We start from the raw sequence: 21910 nt of genomic DNA on the forward strand, positions 1-21910 counted from the left end.
ACTCTCTAAAAGCCAAATAGAAAATTGAGTTGCTCAGACTCAGCTGATTACAGTTTGAGAACTGAAGGACACTAAAGTTGAAACTTAAAGCCCTGTCAGCAGGAAACAGCAAACCTGACACGTCAGATCGACTCATATGCATGAGTATATTTGACATTCATGAGGGAAAGCTCCCATAGAAAACGTTTGGGAAGGGCTGGACTTTTATATTTTAGCTCAGTCAGAAGAGCAAGAGCCATGTGGCATCTCCAGTCCTCAGTGCTCCAACCAAATATCTCTCTTCTGTCTACCCTACTCTCTCCTCTCCATATGTCCCACCAAAAAGCCCTACCAGCAAACAGTGGTGACTGATCTAATGGCAGGATGCACTATCTGCCCTGCTAGCATTCACAGTGGTGATGACGTTATTATTAGAGCTTCCAGATTGGCTTTAGGAGGAAAATGATGGCAGGATGGGATGCACCTTTCACCAACCAGGACAGGAATGACCACAACAGTCCCATGTACAACAAAGCTACTAGAGGGGCTCAGTAAGAATCTCAAGAGGGCGACCATGAAGATCAAGCCTTGTAGGTCCTGCAGCATCTCATTATCAGTCAACAGTGTGAAAGAGGAAGGGAGTGGTTCACTTTAACAGCTTGACTTCTGCCTTCTGATGACCACAGAGGATCATTTGCTGCAGAGTGAACATCTCCTCCCTGTTGTAAGCAGACTTAGTTATTGATGTGATTATTTATTGACTCAGGTCATGTTCAGTCCTTCTGCCAGTGTCTTATTCTGTATTTCTGCAGTCAAACAGGGAGAAGAGGAGCAGCCATGACTGTGAGAGCAGCAGTGACTGGACTGGTTATCTTTCTTCTCTCTGTGCCAGGTACTGTATTCAATCATTCATTCAGAGCAGAATTGAAGTGTTTGTGTGTATTTTAGAAGTGAAGGCTCAGAATGAGAGCTTTAGTAGATCTGTGTGTGTTCTTCATGTGTGCAGTGATTTATTTTTTCTCAAGTGTGTTTTTGTATCATCATGTTTCCACATCTTACTGAGTTTAAAGTTGTCAAACATCTTTTTTTATAAATATCAAAAGTGTTTTTATCATTGTACAGTAAGAGTGGGTTTTTATGACTTGTGCTGTAAGTGATGCATTTAAAAGATTCAGTAATTTAAAGTTGCTGCATTTCCTTTATAACAGTAAAAAGAACCACAAAAAAAGGAACCAAACTTTTAACAGATCAGTGCCCTTATCATCTCAACAAAACAGTTTCACAGTTTTTTATGAAGCCTCAGCACATTTAGACACCAGACTGAATGGTGAGGAAACGCCTAGACTCTCATTAAGCTGTTTTCTCGTTCACATTCAATGCAGTGTTAACTTTAGCAGCTTTTTTAGACGTAGTCTTAGTTTTAGTCAGGGGCAACATTCAGACCCTCTTCTCTTTTTTCAGTTTTCTTATGTTTCAGCCTGATGCTACAGTCAAAAACTCATAAATCTACACTTAATACCTCATCATGACAAAGTTCAGAGTTTATTTATTTATTTTGCAAATGTATTAAAAAAACTGAAATATCACACTGACATTAGTATTCAGACCCTTTTCAACAACACTGTAGTTCTCTGATCTTTGCTGAGATGTTTCTACACCTTGACTGGAGTCCACCTGTGCTAAATTAACCTGATTGGACGAGATTCTAAAGGCTCACACCTCTCTATAGAAGGCCTCACAGCTGACAATGATATCAGAGCAGAAACCAAGCCATGAGGTCAGAGGAGCTGCAGAGCTCAGAGACAGGATTGTTGACAGGCACAGATCTGGAGAAGGCTGCAAATGAATTCTGTTGAACTGAAGGTTCCCAAGAGCACAGTGGCCTCCATGATTCTGAAATGGAGGAAGTTTGGCACAAACAGGACTCTTCCAAGATCTGGTCATCTGACCAGACTGAGGAATAGGGGGGAGAAGGTCCTCAGTAAGAGAGGAGAGCAAGAACCTGATCTCCAGAGATCCTGTGGGGAGTGTGATGATCCAGGCTCATATTTTTGTAGTGTTTGTTTGTAAATGCAGCTTTGCCTCCTCTCCGAGTGTGAGTGTGTCTGTGTCAGCTGGTGTGAAATTGTGTGTGTGGGTGGGTGTGTGTGTGTGTGTGTGTGTGTGTGTGGCATTAGGTCCTGGTGCTGAGGCTGATTGGCTGCTGCAGAGTTTGCAGCCACCTAAGAGACTCCAGCAAGTCTACAAATACCTGCTGCTGCAGCCTGTGTGTTGTTTGCTCTGTGTGTAGTATTCTGAGAGTCAAGTGAGTATTTAGGAAAGTCATAGAAGTGTGTGGTTACTCCCTCAATTTGTTAAACTTAACATCTTGTGTGACCTTTAAGATTTCAAACTTTTAAATTGTTGTTAATTTATGTTAACTCAGGCTTTCTTAGGAGTGGGTGGAGTCTGAGTAAAATCATGCTATGTCTAGGTTCCCTTAGACCGGGGACATCATTGGGGGAGAGGCGGGGTACACCCTGGACTGGTCGCTGACATATAGAAACAGAAGAGCAGGCACGCTCACTCTCACACCTATGGCCAATTCAGAGTGATCAGTTAACCCAACAAGCATGTGTTTGGTGGTGGGAGTACCCAGAGAGAACCCACGCATGCACGGAGAGAACATGCAAGCTTCCCTGATGTGAAGAGAACTGTGAGGCAACAGCGCTAACCACTGCACCACCGTGCAGCCTAATTCAGTTTTTTATTTTTGATACATTTGCAAATATTTTTAAGAGTACCAGTACTGTTAGCATCTCCACTATGAATGGAACTCCAGATCTTTTCATGTTTCTAACTGTAGTTCCATCTGTTCTCTGTGTTTTAGTGGTCCAGAGTCAGAATGGCTGGGGAGTGACTTATTCACAAACTGAAGTCTGTGCCTTGGAAGGATCAACAGTGGAACTAAGCTGCACCTACACATATCCACGTTCTGGCAATTATAGAGTTACTAAATCATTCTGGTTTACTAAAACACAGAATAATGAACCTGTTGATGTGAGAACAGACTCACAGTACACAGGACATGTGACGTACAGTTGTGGAGGGAAACGCTGCACTCTGAGAATCACTAACGTAGAGAAGAGAGACTCAGCTACGTACAAGTTCAGCTTCATAACAAACCAAGCTGGTGGCAGATTTACAGGAAACCCTGGAGTCATTTTGTCTGTCAAAGGTAATGTGATTTCTATGTTTATTATTTAAGAACAACAATAAACAAAAATATCAGCTTTGTATATTTTTGATTGTTGACAGTGTTGTGTAAAATAATCTTATTTCTCCTCCACAGATCCAGATCTTCAGGTGCAGGGAACTTCTTCATGGTCCAAGCTAGAACTGAAATGTCTCAGCAGTTGTCTTTCACCTCATCATGTCTCCTATGTCTGGTACAAGAATGGACACAAAATCTCTGCAGTAGAATCTTCTTATTCAGCCGAGTATGTTTATGAAGACAGCTACTCCTGTGCTTTGAAAGGCTATGAGGATTTCCCCTCTCCTCTGTACTGTGAGTTTACTTCACCATCTGCCACAAACATAACAGCATCTGACAGATGAAGTATTGTTCTGTATTTTTAATATATTGATTCAGAATTTTTAATTTTAGCCAACTCTGATCTAAAATGCTCTTTTTGTATCTTTCAGGTTACTATGATTCTTCCTGTAACAAAGTGAAATACACTCACAGAACCATCTGCGCCTCCAGAGGCTCATCAGTGGACATCTCTTGTTCTTACAGAAGTTATGAAAGCATCAGGTCAAAATTCTGGTTCAGATCTGATCAAAGTCAGCAGGGGCAACATGACCTACGACCTAAAGACCTCAGAGAAGATTCCCAGTATGTAAATCGTGTTCAGGTCACTGAGTCTTGGAGAGACACCACCCTGAGAATCTCTGAGCTGAGAGAGAGCGATTCAGCCGTCTATCGTTTCACATTTACAGCAGGAAGCTCTGGATGGGGGACCAGTTTACCTGGTACAACTCTGACTGTAACAGGTACAGATGACCAACGCAGAAACACAACCACAGTTCATTAAAAATACTGGAAATATTGATTTTGGGCAGTCACTATTAGTTTATATATCAACTGTTTAAGTTAGTACATGTTGGGTTTGTGTCCACACTCAGTTTTTCTCAAAGATGGGCCAAAGTTTTCATACAAGTGGCTGTCTGCAGAATAATTTATATTTACATTTCCTCCATGCCAGGTTAAGCTGTTAAACTGTAGAAAAAAACACTTTATTCGTAAAGTGTAGGGATCGTACTCAATGTATGTAGAGCTGTTTAGTGTAACATTTCATCCATTTTTTTTTTATTATTCGTTGTCCCCCACTTCCTGTCCTCCTGGCGAGTCATCAAAATCACATGACTCTGAAGAACATGTTGCAATTTTAAATTGTGCCTCTAAGTAGATTATTCTTGATCAACATTAGAAATTTTGAGATGATTTGTGAATAAAATATGAAATCATTTAACAGCCTTATTTTCTAATTAATTACCTTTTCATCACTTTAATCAGACAGAATCAGGCAGGCTGTGATTGTTTGTCCTTTGCAGAAGAAGCATCACATTTAATGTCTGCTTTTATGTGAGAAAGCCCACAATTCAATCTGAAAGCCTTCATTAACAGAGAAGGTTCATATTCAGCGTATGGTACCTGATATCTCTAATACTGTAGGAAGCATGGCTATGTTGAGCTTAATTTGTGGAGCAGCTCCAAGGAAAGGTCTCTACAAAATAAAACAGGATATTAATGAAACAGGACTAAAAACAAAGCATGATGTAACTGATGTGGCTCTGTGTGCCAGGATAAGGGGATTAAATTCACATTTCCCTCAGACTGTGTTGTGCAGACACTGACATCCCATCATACAGCTGGTGGACTGAGAGGAGACCACTCCACTTTAAATATATCCCAATAAAGAATGAGGGCAGTGGACTCAGGACCATGATCTTGTTTAAAACAAATCTCATACAAATAAATGTAAAAAAAATAAGGCTGGAAAATCTAATATATAGAAGCAACACTCATAATTAGACTAAGGCAGTTGTCAGAAATAAAGACTCAGGTGTTTTTTCTTGTATTATTATTCATGTTAAAACACTATTTCTTCTTTTCAAGGTTACAAGGACACAGGTCCTTGGTGTGCTTGATTTTACTAATAAACATTAGAGCTGTTGCAGTGATGTGTTTCTACATTATTTTATTATTTTTAGCACTAATAACAGCAGAGTTTGTTTTCCTTGTATCTAGCTCTACAGGTGCAGGTGATGAAGATAACAACCCACCAGTCTCACACAGAGGCAGAGCTGAGATGTTACAGCAGCTGCAGTGAAGCCGATCGTCTTTCATACGTCTGGTTCAGGAACGGACAGAAAGTTGCCCAGGAGAGTAAATCTACTACTAAAATCAGATATGATCCTGAAGATGAGATCTACTGTGCTTTAAAAGGACATGAGAGATTTCCCTCTCCATCAGTGTGTGAGTTAAGTCGACTGTTTCTTGACAAAAACACACCTTCACACACACTTCAGCAGAATTGCACTCAAAGTAATCTGAAACATATAAGGTTAAAATTTAAATAAAGGAAAATTGATTTAACTATTGATGAAAGGAGGATGGAAAGTAGTTTCCAGTTTCTGAATGTGTTTGACAGCCATGAGAGCTGTGAGAGATGGTCACTGAAAACTGAAATCTGATATATCTCAATAAGTGGCCATGGACAAAATAAGATAAAATAGAACTCACATTTAGTCTTAACATGAACTTGATCAGAAAACAAGAAACCAAGAACATAAGTGTTGTAAAGATAGCAATAGTAATGCAAAAGTGTTGAATAAGAAATATCAGATGATTTTTTTTTTAAATATTTTTAATATTTATTTATGACAATACACACAGGTACAAGCCCTGACATATACAAACAAACAACACTAACATATTCACAACAACACAACATATAAGGGAGATCAGTGCATGCTCATACTTAAATAAATGTTTAGTTCATTGTCAAAAGGTTCAAAATGTCCTATACAGGGGTAGAGCCTTTTAAAAAACAAGACAAATACAAGCACAGCATTTCTCATATTAACCAGATTTAAGAGTCAATCAGATCAGATTAGATGAAATCAAATCAATATTTGCGATGATGATATGTGCCCCCACACCTGCTTCCAAATGGTTTCAGAGCTAAACTTAGTGTCAGTTAGTGTATCTGTTATTCGCTCCATGCCTAGAAGATTAAAAAACTCAAATATCCATGTTTCTATAGAGAAGCATTTTGGTTTATGAATTTTCCAGTTTGACAAAATCATTCTTTTTGCAGCCAAGAAGGCTAAACCAACTGTCTTCCTTTCTTGTCTTGTTTTTAATTGTACAGCTCTATGACCCAACAGGCACACAGATGGACATGGAGCAATATTTACATTAATGATCACTGAAATTAACTTACAGACTTCTGTCCAAAATAACTTGACTGCAGGGCAGAGCCATAACAAATGCATCAAATTTCCCACTTGTCCACAATTATGCCAACAAAGACTTGAAACACTTGGATCTATTCTTTTAAGTCTAGAGGGAGTAATATAAGCTCTATGAAGAATTTTCAGCTGTATTACTCTACCTCGGACTGACTTTGAGATTGTTTTAATGTCACGCCAAATGTTTTCCCACTCTGCAGAAGTAAATTTGACCCCTAAATCAAGTTCCCATTGTGACTCTGTCTTTGAGTTCGGGTTTGGGGAAGAATGAAGCAGCAGCTTATATAAACCTGAGACTGCTCCTCTGTTTAATGATAAAAATCTGAATTTTTTATCAATGTCATAATTAAAATCAAAATACTCTTTGGGAAATTTGGAAACAATTGACTTTAACTGGGAGTACTGTAAAAAACTATTTGTATTCAAGTTATATCTTCTTCTAAGTTCCTCAAAGGGCAGAATCTCTCTGTTCTCTATGATTTGATAAATTTCTGTGATATTGTGATTGCACCATACCATATTAGCCAGAGGACTCCCTGCAGCTTTAAATGCATTGTTATACCATATTGGGGAGGATGGAAGAGCTGAACTTGTAATGTTCATTCTTTTATGAATTTCTCTGCTTATGTCACATGAGAACTTAATAACACAATTGTCCAGTTTTTTAGGTGGAGCAGGGGTGTACCAAAGTGAAGATAATGACACAAATTTGTTCTTCACCTTTACAAGATGTTCTTCCAGCCAGTCCCAACTTCCTTTGTCTCTACTCTTTTTATAGCCCCAAGTAAGTGAATACCTGGCATTAAATGCAAGATAATACAAATAAACATCAGGGATTCCAAGACCCCCTTTGTCTCTTGGTAGGGATAATTTTTTCTGATTAATTCTAGGCTTCTTGTTATTCCATAGAAAAGAGGAGAACATTCTGTTGACATTATCAAACCAAGATTTCTGAATAAACATAGGAATAGAGGACACAAAAAAATTCAATCTTGGAAGTACATGCATCTTTAACACTTCAGCCCTACCCCATAAGGACAGGGGCAGAGCAGACCATCTTTTAAGGTCTTCCTTTATGTTAATCAATAGAGGTTTGGCATTTAAGTCCCATATTTCATTGATAGGTGATCTAATTTTTATTCCCAAATATTTCATGCCTTCTGCTCTCCAGACAAAGGGAGCAGATCCAAGATCTGTAAAATGTGTAAGCATGTTCAAAGGTATGGCTTCACTTTTAGTCCAATTTATTTTGTAACCTGATAGGCTACCAAATGAGTTAATTATTTCTAAAACTCTTGGTATAGAGTATGAAGGTTTTGACAAAGTCAACAAAATGTCATCCGCATACATATGTAATTTGAAATCATGGCCACCAATCAAAATGCCTGTAATTTCTTTATCTTGTCGGATAGCACATGCCAACGGTTCTAAGGCTAAAATAAAAAGAAAAGGAGATAGGGGACAACCTTGTCTAGTAGAACGCCAAAGTTGAAAGGGAGCTGAAATCATGCCATTGCTCTTTATTGCTGAGACAGGTTCCTGATATAGTGCTCTGATCCACTGTAAACACCTTGGACCGAAACCATATCTGGAAAGAGTCTCGAACAGGTACGACCACTCAATTCGATCAAAAGCTTTCTCAGCATCCAGTGAAATTGCTACCACTGGATGCTGAAGAGAGCTAGCCATCTGCATGGTTTGCAGGAGCCTTCGCATATTGTCGGATAGAAGCCGCCCACGGATAAAGCCAACTTGATCAATATGAATTAAATTTGTAACAACTTCTTCCAGCCGCTTTGCTAACATTTTTGCAAAAATTTTATAATCATTATTAAGCAAACTTATTGGCCTATAGTTTTCCACATCTAAGTGGTCTTTCCCTGGTTTTGGTAGCAATGATATGATGGCTGTCCGCATTGTTGGTGGCATAATCTGTTCCTCCACAGCATGATTAAACAAGCAAAAAAGCATAGGCATGAGTTCTTTTGAAAAACACTTATAGAATTCTGCAGTGTAACCATCATTACCAGGTGCTTTACTGTTTGATAGAGATTTAATTGTGTTGTGAATTTCTTCCTCAGAGATAGGTGCCTCCAGTTTTCCTTTATTTTCTTCCTTCAACTTTGGTAAAATTAATTTATAAAAGAAATTGTTTAAATCTTGTTGTTTGGCCTTATATTCAGATTTATACAAGGATGAAAAATAACTTCTAAAGGTATCATTAATAACTCCCTGATCTCTAGTAATCATACCAGTACTGTCCCTTAAAGAAATAATGGAGTGTTTTTGTTCAAGTTTTTTTAATTGATAAGCAAGCATCTTCCCTGCCTTTTCTCCATCTTCATAATGTGACCTTCTCAATTTATATAAAGAAAAAGCAGACTCCTCATGTAACATTGCTTGTGCCTCTGCCCTTGTCAAAAGTAATTCCCGTTTAAAAGAATTGTTCAGTGGTTCTCTCATATGTTTCAACTCAAGATCTTTAAGCTCTGATAGCATTTCAGTTTTCCTCCTCATCTTGTCCTTGTTTTTATATGATGCATAACTGATAATCCAGCCCCGACAGGTTGCTTTAAATGCCTCCCAGACTGTTGAAATGGGAGTTACTGGGTTCATATTTATTTCAATAAATTCTTTGATATTCTTTGTAATTAATGTGACGAAAGTATCATCTTTTAACAATGAGTTGTTAAAACTCCAGTGTTTAGGCTTTGATTTCCTTTCATTGGTGGGACAAAAAGTTATTGAGATTGGGGCATGATCTGAGATGAGGAGACTATGAATTGTAGAGTCTGAAACATTTGCAATTAAGGAATTTGATAAAAGGAGATAGTCTATTCGAGAATAGGAATTATGAGTCTTTGAATAGAATGTATATTCTCTTGATTTTGTATTAAATAAGCGCCACACATCAATAATTGACTGTGTCTCTAGTAGCTCTTTAAAGGCTTGAGAGAGAGATTTATCAGCTGGTAGGGGTGGACTTGAGCGGTCCATTGATGCATTGCTTACCAAGTTAAAATCCCCTCCCACTAATAGTGGTACATTTTTAAACTGAGTTAGCAAGATATTTATTGAGGACAAGAAACTGGCCTGTGCCAGATTTGGAGCATATAAATTCATCAAAATAATTTTACTCTTCTCCAGTTCTCCTGAGACTATTACCCATCTTCCTTCTTTATCTGTGATCACATCCAAGACAGTGAACAGTACTTTCTTAGAAATGAGAATGCAAACCCCTTTCGAGGCACTTGTACCTGGAGAGAAGAAAATTTGTCCCACCCAGCGTTGTTTTAACTTTAAAGACTCTTGTTTGGAAAGATGTGTTTCTTGTAACAGTGCTATGTCACAATCAAGAGATTTTAAGTGAGATAGGACTTTAAATCTTTTCACTGGATTTTGGATTCCATTTATATTCCAAGAGATTACTTTAATTTTATTCATGGCCATTAAGAATATTGGATAAGAGAAATAAAACCTACATAGGCTCTTTTTCCCCCTTTGGAAGTAGCAAAGGCGCATGCACTACAGGAGGGAAAGGGAAGACATGCAAAGACACACAGAACATACCAAATAACACACAGACAACAAAAATAACCCACAGTAGGCAGATTGAACATAATTAACAATAAGATGAAAGTCCATATCATCTTCAGTCCGTGATAGTCGGGTGTAGGCGCAGTATGATTGATAACCAGATTATAACCATTTCGATTAGTAGGATTTAAATCGCGGGGGGACCCACAAAAAAAGTAAACAGCCTATGCGTAAAGGGGAAATCACTACTACAAACTTAAATTCCAAACAGCTAAATACTGAAAGAGGATCTATGCACATTTAGTTGCTTCTTAGTTTCGTATAAGTTTTCTTGACTAATAAACAAACAAACAAAACGAAAGAAAAAAAAAACGTCCCCTAATAAATTATTTGCAGCGTATATGCTGACCATAGATCAACCTAAAATATCTGTAATTGAACAAGGTCACAGTAGTCCATATTATAAACTCATTTTGAAACTAAGAAACGGAAAAAGGAGGGCCAAAAGGATCTCCGTTCTCATCATGAACTCACTGTACAAAGTCACCCCGGGCCAGCCTCGGGTGCGCTGGTACCGGGAGGGGTCTCTCCCTGCAGCCGCTTCTGCAGCTCCTTCCGTGCCAGCTCAGGGTTGTTGTAAATAATCTTTTCTCCATCAATAGTAACTACCAGCCGGGCAGGATGCAATACTCCAACCCTTATTCTCCTCCTTTTTAAGTCTTCGATCAAGTCATTATATTCAGCGCGTTGCCTCCGCACCTCTGCCGATAGATCTTGTCGAATAAAAAAAGGTTGACCTTGCCAGGAAAGGGATTTCACCTTCCTCACTGCAGCCAGGATCTTCTGCTTGTCACCCCATCTCAACAGGCGCACAATTATGTTGCGAGGTGGATCCCCCGGATCCGGACGAGGCCGGAGAGCACGGTGGGCCCGGTCCACTTCAGGTGCCGGCTCATTCTCACCCAGTACATGTTGAAACACACGGCCCAGCAGCCCACTCAGATCATCCGCCTCAGTTCCTTCTTTCAGGCCTATTATTCTGATGTTGTTCCTCCTACTGCGTGATTCTAGGTCGTCAACACACTGGCACAGTGATGAAACTTTTTTGGATAGTTCTTTAACCAACGTGTTCTCTTTTCCAAAATCATCCTCCAAAGCACTTATACGTTGCTCCGCATTGGTGACTCTGTGCTTCACTGCATTAAAATCTTTGGAGAGGGTTTTGATTGCAGAGTTGATCTCTTCAAGTTTAGTATTCATGGAGGCTTGATGGCTTTGAAAAGCGTTTGTCAAACATTTCGCCCACGCAGGAGCCTCCTCGTCAGTGTCTGTATCAGACAGGTGCGTCCTCGTTGCACTCATGTCTGTATTCTTTGTTTTAGTTGCTTTGCCTCTCTGTCTTGTTGCCCGATCTAAAGACATCCGTTTTGACAAATACTTTCCAGTCCGTTCCTGACAAATTGCTGCCCGATTTGAGCTGTTTTTGAGTTAAAATTCTCCGGTCTGGTAAGCAACCCACACTAAAACGCCATGTTCACCTGTCCGTAGTCACCAGCCATGAAAGCTGTGAGAGATGGTCACTGAAAACTGAAATCTGATATATCTCAATAAGTGGCCATGGACAAAATAAGATAAAATAGAACTCACATTTAGTCTTAACATGAACTTGATCAGAAAACAAGAAACCAAGAACATAAGTGTTGTAAAGATAGCAATAGTAATGCAAAAGAGTTGAATAAGAAATATCAGATGATTTTAAGACAGAGGGAGGCTGGTAGTGGGGCAGGTTTGTACAGTCCCCTCCAAAAGTATTGGAACGGTGAGGCCAGTTCCTTTATTTTTGTTGTAAAAAGATGAATGTGAGACCCCTGTACAGCGGTGCCAGGGTTAGAGCTGTTGCCTCACAGCAAAAAGGGTCCTGGTTCGCTTCCAGGCCAGGACCTTTCTGTGAGGATTTTTCACGTTCTCCTCCGTGCATGGGTGGGTTCTCTGTGGGTACCCCGGCTTCCTCCCACCACCAAAAACATGTGCATCAGTTTGATTGGTGACTCTAAATTGCCCGTAGGTGTGAGTGTGAGTGTGCCTGGTTGTCTGTCTCTTTATGTCAGCCCCATAATTGACTGGCGACCAGTCCAGGGTGTACCCCGCCTCTCACCCAATGACAGCTGGGATAGGCTCCAGGCCCTCCACGACCCCTCCACAAAGGGGTTAAGTGGTATAGAAAATGGATGAATGGACAAGAAATCAACATTTTAGCTTTTATTTCCTGGTGTTCACGTCTGGATCTGATACACAACTTAGGAGATAACTTTATTTGTAATGAAACGCCACACTTTTAGGTGAGCAAAAGTGTAGAAACAGACTTTAAAAAGATTCAAGTGAAAAAGACTTAATATGTAGTTGCAGATCCTTTTCTTTCAGTAACTGTATCAAGCCTGTGACCAACTGACATCACCAAACTCTTATATTCTTCTTTGTGATGCTTTTCCAGGCTTTCACTGCAGCCTCTTTCAGGTGTTGTTTGTTTTGAGGGGTTTCTCCCTTGAGTCTCCTCTTCAGCAGGTAAAATGCTCTATGGTGTGTCTGGAGGTTGACCAGTCTTAAACCTTCCACTTCATGCCCCTGATGAACTCCTTTGTTGTTTTGGGTCATCGCTCCTGTCCTCTGGAGGTTGTTGATGATGTCACTAACAGTAGATGGTGATACCTTCACTCCTGTCCTCTGGAGGTTGTTGATGATGTCACTAACAGTAGATGGTGATACCTTCACTCCTGTCCTCTGGAGGTTGTTGCTGATGTCACTAACAGTAGATGGTGATACCTTCACTCCTGTCCTCTGGAGGTTGTTGATGATGTCACTAACAGTAGATGGTGATACCTTCACTCCTGTCCTCTGGAGGTTGTTGATGATGTCACTAACAGTAGATGGTGATACCTTCACTCCTGTCCTCTGGAGGTTGTTACTGATGTCACTAACAGTAGTTTTAGGGTCTTTCTTTACATCTCTCACAATGTTTCTGTCATCCAGGCTGAAGTTTTCCTTGGTCTAACAATTCACAACTGTTACTGAGTACACTGGTGTGTTTTTTTTTTCTTCATGACATTCCTGATGGTTGTACTGGTTATGGTCAATTTTTTTGCAGTGTCTGTGATTGATTTTCCATGTTCTCTCAGCTTCACAGTGGCTTGTTTTTCACCCATAGACAGCTCTCTGTTTTTCATGTTGGTTACACCTCTAAATATAATTACAGAATGTAGACATTGGGTGCTATTTATTGTGTGAATAATCAATGTAATAACACACTCCTGGGCAACAAAACACACCTGTCAGCCACATGCCCCAATACAGTGCTATCTTTAAAGTGGTGTATCAGATCCAGATGTAAGTACCTGAAAATAAAAGCTGAAATGTTGATCAGAAGTGGGGTGTAGAGGGTTTGTTGCAAAGTCAGGTGTTTCATTACTTAGAGAGCTGGGAGTGCAGGGACAGAGTTTGTGAAAGGTAGTTAAAGAGATGTCAGATGGCACAGTTCAACCAAACAGTGGATTTGGATGACTGATGCTAGCTGGGGAAAAGAATGAAGGTTGATGAAACCCCTTAACTCCTCATAATCTGCTCTTTTCTGTCTTCCCTCATGAAAATGAGAGAGTAGGGGGAAGTAGTGTATCAAGCCACGCCAGGCATGGCAGGTCACCTCACCCTGAGCTCTGCCTCCCTCGCCCTATTGCTCTCTCTCTCTCTCTTTCTCTCTCTCTCTCTCTCTCTCTATTCCAATCTTTGTCATTTTCTCTGTTGTACTTTTTTGTTTTATTACACTCATCTGTTTGTACCATGAGTAGTAGTCTTTCTGTAGTTGCAGTTATGAGTGTTGTTAGGTAAGGTGGTATCAGCATTGTCACTACCTGGAGCTTGCATGTACAGAGTCTGGGTCTGTTGAGGGTGGGATTGCTGTTTAGGCTGTGTGGGCCAGGTAGAAAGGTAGGAAAGATAATGTCTCCATGTTGGCATGGTGGGTGGTGAGAGCTAGCATGGAGGGTGGTGGCTCTGGAGATCACTGTTCAGCCCTCTGGAGGTGTTGTGGGACTAACTGGACAAACACTGACAAAAGAGGGTTCGCACTTGAGAGCCCTGGTGAAGTGCTGGTTTCTTGCGACCCATCGATTTACACAGTTGAGTTGAGGAGGCAAATAGTAATAGATGAGGGATTCCTTCACTGAGCACTATTCCTTTTGTAGGGCTCAAATATCTTGAATTTACTCAGAAGAGACTTTGCTGTTATGACTTAATATGAAATAGACATTTCTACCTCCATAGTAAGCATCATAAAGCTGTGACAAAAATACTGACCACAAAACAACAAACATGACTGCTGAGTGACACACGTCAGTTTCTTCCTCAGATGCTCCCAAAGTTTCCTCTGTAGTTTTGAACTCCACTGGTGAGATAGTGGAGAGCTCCTCTGTGACACTGACCTGCAGCACTGATGCTAACCCAGCCGCTAATATCACCTGGTTGAAGAAGAACGGACGCCAAGACTTTGAACCTTTCAGCAGTGAACAACAGCTCATCTTCAGCTCCATCCAGTCCTCTGATGCAGGAGAGTATAGGTGTAGAGCAGAGAACAGTCTGGGGCGGAGAACATCTGCACACATCATTATTGATGTCAAATGTGAGTATCTTTTCTGTCTTTGTGGAAGAACATTTTGTGTACCAGCTTTCACTATTTCTGTGAAGCTCACAACACAAGAGGGCGCCATAACTCTACCTTACATCTGGTTGTTGTTTCTGGTAAGCAAACCTGAATACACACTGATTCTCTTCAGTTAAATAGGCCAGTGACAGTACACACCTGTTAGCAGAGGTGCAGAGAATAATAGATTCATGCCAGAATCACAAATGTTAATTTCTACGATGCTGAATGGATTAAAACGGCCAAAGATCAATGGGCCACATTCACCAATGTCTTCCTAAGATTTCTCTGAAATTTGTTCTTAAGAAAGTTTCTAAGGAAACCATGTGGGATTCATGACATGTTCTTAAACTGCTGGATTGTTCTCACCTGTGCTCATCAATGCCACAAACTCTTAAACTGGAAATAAGTTGCTAATATGATTCTAATGTATTCTCTGATTGCATTATTTGAATTTGATCTCTGCTTCTTAGGGTCAATGAAATCAGTAACTGCTGGATTGGTCACTGTTATTTTCCTGGTTATCATTCTCCTCTCCATCTTCCTGTTGATAAGGTGAGCAGACCAATTTATATGGTATTTTATCCAGAAACTGTGCTTAAATTTAGTCAGCTATTTAAAAAAAATAATGTGATGATTTGCTTATGTCATAATGTTTGTTTCCAGAAAAAAGAGATCCTCAGGAGAAACCAACAAGCCTGGAGGAAGGCTGGGCAATAACAGAGAGGTAATAACCAGGAGTTCTGGTATCATATCACTCATTTTGACCCATATTTTTAGTTATTTAAACTGAAACTCACACAATAATGCTTGTTGACCCTCTATGGATTGTGTGTATTATGATTATATGCTCTTCATCACAACCTCTATCCTCACTGTTTAATTCACCTGCCAGCTAATAAATACTTTTTCTTAAGTCTCTCTGGCATCTCATGAAGATGAACTTTTTAATATTAGTGTCTGTTACAGACTAGTAACCCTCAATGCAATGTGCAATAGTGGGCAGTGACCAACGCGCGTTTGACATCGCCCACTGTCAAGCTGTCGTCTAATCAGACGTTTGGTCTACGTCATGATGTCATCATCACATTGATCGTCATCACGTCCTCTTTCAAGAAACCCGAAGTAAACAGTACGCTACGAAAATGATTCTGAATGGAAATTACTCATTTAAATGAAACATTTGGATATACGTTGTTGTTGTTTTTGGTTTTTTTTGTTTTTTTTTTCAGATATGTGGATATAAATTATGTTTTACTTTCTATCATCTCCACATAAGGCATAATGTTTCATGTTCAAATTTGCATTTTCTATGTCTTTAATCATTGTATTCACTTCAGGATAACTAGCAGGCTAACCAGCTAGCGCCGTGAGACGTCTGCTACTAATGAACAAAAACATTTACTGAAGTTGTTATCATTGATCTTCAGAAAAATATTACACTGTAGTTTATATTATATAAAGTGTAAATCTGATTTTTAATATTCAATGAATCAAAACGTATTTTTAATCACATAAAATTCAACTGTCAGTCTATTCCACCTATATTTTTGTTAAGCCTTTAATTATGATGACATTTGTCAGATACTCATTGTTCCATTTAGCACTTCTAAGTATTGTTTTAAAGGTGGGTTGCAAACTATCTTTTTCGGTGCTATTCTCCTCGTACCCCACAGGTTTCATAGGAAGTGTAAGGCAGCGCTGAGTGGGCGATGCCCAACCTTGAGCATCGCCCAAATTGGGCTCCGCCCCCCAGTGGCGTGCACAGAGTTTTTCAAGGGCAGGGGCAAAAAGAAAAAAAAAGGGCACATACAGCGCGTTCTCGCCACTGAAGAGGGCACTAAGTCTGGCGTGTTTTTGAGGGCGCTTTAGACATGTTTATATGTGTGGGGGTCTTCCCCCGGAACATTTTCAATGAAGTAGATGCCATTTCCTGTATGCTAGTGCATTTTAACACCATATTAGCACCAGATAATCCAAACTGGTTCTGTGAGATATAGTTCTGGCTCAACATAGATCACAAAAGGGCCCAACATAGAAGTCATTGCAACAGTAATGTTTCATAGTATTTCTTGGTCCTAATGGTCTTCTGGAGTTTAGTGTTTTCTTCACCCAAGAGGGCAGTTTAGTGTGTTTTAACCAGCCAAGAGGGCTACTTAGAGCGCATTTTGCCTCCCAGGAGGGCACTTTAACACGTGTTTTTCAACAATTGGGCCATGAGGGGGGCAACCCCCCCCCCCCCGTGCACACCACTGCCGCCCCCTATTGCACACTGCATTGAGGGGCTTCTCATTACAGAGAGCAGAGGAGAGAGACAGCCATGTCTCCCGGTCCTTACAAGTTTTCTTTTCTATCTTAACCTGCAGACTGATGACAGCCTCACAGCCCTGCACTCATGAAATTTACATTTATTAAAGGGATAGTCCCTAGAGATTATTCATCTCATTGTCAAGGAGGCCACAACCAAAGATACAGAAAAGACACTTACAGACACTTACATTTCTTCTGGTTTATTATTTTTATAGAGGAAGTATTTGATTTTAGATCGGTCCTAGTGTGTTTTATTATGTGTTTTTTTCCTGTCATTGCTATAAAAAGTTCATCGACTTTTGGTGTGTGTTCAGTGTTCAGTGAAGCTCACATATATGAAAAAATAACTAAACTAAATTGAGAAGTTTTGGGTGTATAGGAGATCATTTTTGTTGTCTTGGTTTTAAAAACTGGTATCAGTATAGTTTGGTTTTAACAAGTATTGTGTCAAAACTCATAGTTCTGGTATTCTGAACACTCTAAGCTGTAGTGATGTGGCTTTGGGCTTTTTCTAGACATGCATGAAGTGTTTAGTTGTAACACATGACTTAGTTCTTGAATCATATCTGTACATAGAATAACCAGCTGATGAGGATCAAACCAACTCAACAGCATGCACTGAAAACTCATTTACCTATGTAATGTTCTGTTTACTTCTCAGCTCAATATGGCCTCAGCTAATGATGACCCACCAGCTTCAGCACGAAGACAGCCAGCTGAGGAACAGGGAGAACTGTGTTACGCCACCATAAGCTTCTCAAGAAACAGTGAAGATCCTCTCTACTCCAACGCTTTGCAAACTAAACTCGACAGACTGAGGACCAAAAATGATGAAGAGGAGGATGAGGTGGAATACTCTGTGGTCAAAATTACAAGTGCTCGTTCCCTCCCAGAGTGAGTTTGTGTTTTTTTAAATTGTGCTTTAAAGGAGTGTTTTACTGTCACCATTTCATCTCTGTTATGTTTCAGCTCGTTCTTATTATTGTGACAATCTTTTTCATTTTTTTTTTTTCTAAATTTTATTTTTTTTTAGATCAAGATGTCAGGAGGTTGTTGAGGATCCATCTGAACTGTACAGCACGGTCAACAAGAAACCAAGAGCATGAATGTAAATTACAAATAAAAACAAATTAGTTAATTTATTATTAAAACCTGTCTTTACCATTTACTGCCATTCATTTAGATGGAACATCTTCAACCAGGAAGGGGCGGGGCCAGCGTTGCTTGCAGAGCACCTGGATGGATTGTTGTGTTCAGTTATAAAGCATCAAATTAGTCCTTTATTTTTGAAAAAGGTTAGTTAAGCTGGTGAAATTACATTGCTGGTGTGGAGGCTTGCATTGACTCACTACAGGTTAAAAAAATACAGATTTTGTGCGAATTATTTGCACGAAAAAATCTCTGGTGACCTTTCTGATATTTTGCCATCACAGCTGTTTTTTTGTCTTATAGAGTCTTTACACTCTGTGGTTATTGGTGTTTAATGTAGATAATTGCACTGATGAATGTTAAAAATATCTGATATCTTTTATAGAACAATATTAATTTAATGAAATCTCTCTAAAGCTGTGAGGTTGTTCAAGTTCAGTATTTTATTTTCCTTGTTTTATTCAGTCTGAGGTAGCTATCAGGCTAAACAACAGTCTTTGTTACTGTTTGTCTGCTTTTTGGTGTTAATATCAGAAATATGAAAGGTCTATGAGTCGTACTCTGATCTGATCTTTTTTAGTCACACCTTTCCCAAACCAAAACTTTAGAAAAACAGTTCAGACTGAATTTGTTTGTTCATGCTTTTATGTATTTTGGCAGCTTTGGTGCCAGTTTTTGATAATGCTGACAAAGCAATATTTAAGTGCAGAACTCTCTTTGTTACTATCCAAAGTCATTCTGTCCATTATTTAGCCCATTTATTCTATTTGGGGTCAAAGGGGGCTGGAGCCAATCCCAGTGGTCATAAGGCGAGAGTACACCCTGGACTGGGCGACAGTCAGTCACAGGGCTGACATGTAGAGATGACCAGGCGTGCTCACATTCACACCTAAGGGCTAATTAAGGGTGACCAATTAACAAGCATGTGGACTGTGGGAGGAAGCCAGAGTACCTGGAAAGAAAGAGAACATGAAACACAGGAAAGGCCGTGTATGACAGCAGTTAGAATCAGGAACCTTCTTACAGTGAAAATTATTTGTTTATTTGGATCCCCATTAGCATCAGCATTCACTCTGGACTATTCTTCCTGGGGTCAGTAATCGATTTTTTAAACTGAAGATGCAGAATTTTAATCTGGCTCTTGATTTGGAGGGATTTTAGAATCTTTGTTTTTAACTTTCATATATTTTAGATTATATCCTGAATATTTTGAGTTGTATCTCTTTTTAACATTTTGTTTTAAGCTGTTTTTCATGTTTAATTTATTGTGCTGTTGATTAATTTTTTTGTTTTATTGTTTTAGCATTAAATTATTCTGTTTTGGTTTAGTCCATGCATTGTTGTTCATTTCTGTTTTATTTCCTGTTTCTATAAGTTGTGAAACACTTTGTGCTTCAAGCTTTTATATATGAGACGTTTCTGTATAAAGTTGAATTGATTTGAGTTGAGCATGTGGGCTTCTTGGTTTACAAAGATGTATTGGTTTGATATTTTATAGGAAAAATGCTGATAAAGGTGCACTGATATTTGATATTGTTTTATTGTGATATTGTGATAATAGTAACAGGAAACTCAAATTAAAGCTGATTAGATTATTGAGATTTGAATAAACAGTGACAGAGCTCTGTGTCTGAAAGTACAGGAGAATAATGGGTTAAAATAGTATTTTAAACAGTAAGATAAAACAGCTTTCTATGCATTAGATTGTCTTCTTTCATAATTCCTCTGAATGTGAATATTTAGTCTAAATGTCTCTCAGATATTGTTATCTCTCTTGTATTTGACTGTTATTGTTTGTTTTCATTCATAAATGATAAGGAATCTCCAGTTCAGTTTAATGTCAAAGGTCACCGTGGCTCACACAAGATTAAAAAAGCTGAACCACAGCATGATGGAACCAGAGACGATAAGCTGCAGAGCCTCAGTGAACCGATCTTCAACGTTAAAAGAAACCCTGCATGATGAGACAAGTTCATCTTGTTGGACAGATATTTGTATCCCTCATATGTCTATTGAACTAAAAAACTCAGTAGATATCTGCATTTTGAGTAATTTGAGTTTATAAACTCACCAGGAGGCCGCCATGTTTTGGTCTGCACTGGCACTGTGGCATCACTTAGCCGCAGCGCTCCTCGCCGTTTCTACGCAGTAACCACTGTTTCAGACTGACAGCCAGTGTTAGGGCTGATCTCAGAGACGCTGCACGTCTCACACACGGAGAATTTTATGATTTGAGGTCTCTTCTGTTTTTTTCCTTGCACCACCAGCGGTGGTTTTAAAAATATTCAACTCCTTCCTGAAAATAGTCGCTGTGAACATTTCATAAATGCTTTACCCTGACCAACATTAACCTTTATCAACATCTCATTAAAAACCTTGTAGCTAAGTTTTCACATTGACACTATATTGAGTTTTATAAAACATCTTTGTGTCTCAAACTGACAGTGAAGAGTTTCACATTCTTGTTCTGCACTTTTCTCACACTTTTGACCACAGACAGACCCAACCAAGCTAACAGTTCTTCACATGACACACTCTTCACACCCTAAATGACAGTTTTTTGTTCTATGTAATGAGGATGTGACCTTTTGACATTGCTTTCCAGAGTTCACTGAACAACAGGGTTGACTGTGTAAAGAAACTGCCTCTCTTTAAACTTTTGAGCGTTGGACACCGCCCGCTCACTGTGGTCCAATCAGACTTTTGCTATACTTCATTGTGTCATCGTCATCCATTGACCAACGTCATTACATCACGCCCGCTTTCAAGAAACAGGAAGTAAACAGTACGCTAAGATGTTGAAGGAAAATTACTCATTTAAAGAAAACATTTGGATATGTTCTATATATATTGTTGTTATTGGTTGTTATCATATTCCCATATGGCATTCACGTGTTTCACGCTGGAAAATGCATGTTCTTTGATTTATACCGTGTATTCACTCCAGGATTACTAGCAGGCTAACCAGCTAGTGACATAAAACGACTGCTACAAATGAACACAAACATTTACTGAAGTTTTCATCATTTATCTTCCATAAATCTATTTCACCATAGTTTATACTACATAAAATATTACACACACAGATTAATCAGATTTTATTATTAAATTAATGAAGAATGTTATAAAACGTAGCGGGTCATTAACGTTTGATAGGAAGGGCAGGGCTGTGTGGCACTGAGGAGGGGTTAAGAGAGCGCTGAGGAGGCGATGCCCAACATTGAGCATCTCCCACATTGGGCTCTGCCCCCTATTGCACACTGCATTGAGGGTTTTCTCATCTAGACAGGAAAATGATAAATACAGAGCTATATTTACCTTGTTGTGGGAAATATGTACATCCACATTGGTAGAATATGTTTGAAATCTGTTTCTTGATGAACCTGATGAAGGCCACAAGCTGAAATGCGTCTGTTTAATAAGTAGTTCAACTTCTACTATTTATGAAGCTTTCTGTTTCCACACGTTTCAAAATGTTGCAGATAAAGATAAACACAGTATGAAAACACTTCCAGTTCGCACTTTTCAATGTAAAAGCCCACTTTAGCATTTCTTTGGAGAAACTCCTTTCATATGAACATACTGCTTTTATTTTGAAAAGCTACCGGCACACTTCCTCTACACCGCGTTCCACATTATTATGCAAACAACGTTTTTCTCTGATTTTCTACATACCAATGCAAATGACAGAAAATTTTTCAAGTCATCAACAGTTAGAGTATAATT

General features: G+C 39.3%; 1 protein-coding gene across 1 annotated transcript; it reads left to right on the forward strand.

Annotated features, from left to right (window-relative positions):
- Positions 1-678: 678 nt before the first annotated feature.
- Positions 679-20696, forward strand: LOC121509039 (sialic acid-binding Ig-like lectin 12). The gene is made up of 11 exons (XM_041786232.1): positions 679-703; positions 792-871; positions 2849-3196; positions 3311-3526; positions 3664-4014; positions 5273-5500; positions 14435-14704; positions 15199-15280; positions 15392-15452; positions 17697-17929; positions 18069-20696. The coding sequence occupies exons 2-11, from the start codon at positions 817-819 to the stop codon at positions 18139-18141; spliced, it is 1917 nt and encodes a 638-aa protein (XP_041642166.1). The 5' UTR covers positions 679-703; positions 792-816; the 3' UTR covers positions 18142-20696.
- The last annotated feature ends 1214 nt before the right edge of the window (positions 20697-21910 follow it).

This window comes from Cheilinus undulatus, linkage group 4, assembly GCF_018320785.1.
Source record: "Cheilinus undulatus linkage group 4, ASM1832078v1, whole genome shotgun sequence".
NCBI lineage: Eukaryota > Metazoa > Chordata > Actinopteri > Labriformes > Labridae > Cheilinus > Cheilinus undulatus.

Coding starts and splice junctions, on each gene's coding strand:
- LOC121509039 (XM_041786232.1), top strand. CDS start 817: ATGACTGTGAGAGCAGCAGTGACTGGACTGGTTATCTTTCTTCTCTCT. Junction 5,501..14,434: donor ATTTCCCTCTCCATCAGTGT/GTGAGTTAAGTC, acceptor TTTCTTCCTCAG/ATGCTCCCAAAGTTTCCTCT. Junction 15,453..17,696: donor GGCTGGGCAATAACAGAGAG/GTAATAACCAGG, acceptor TTTACTTCTCAG/CTCAATATGGCCTCAGCTAA.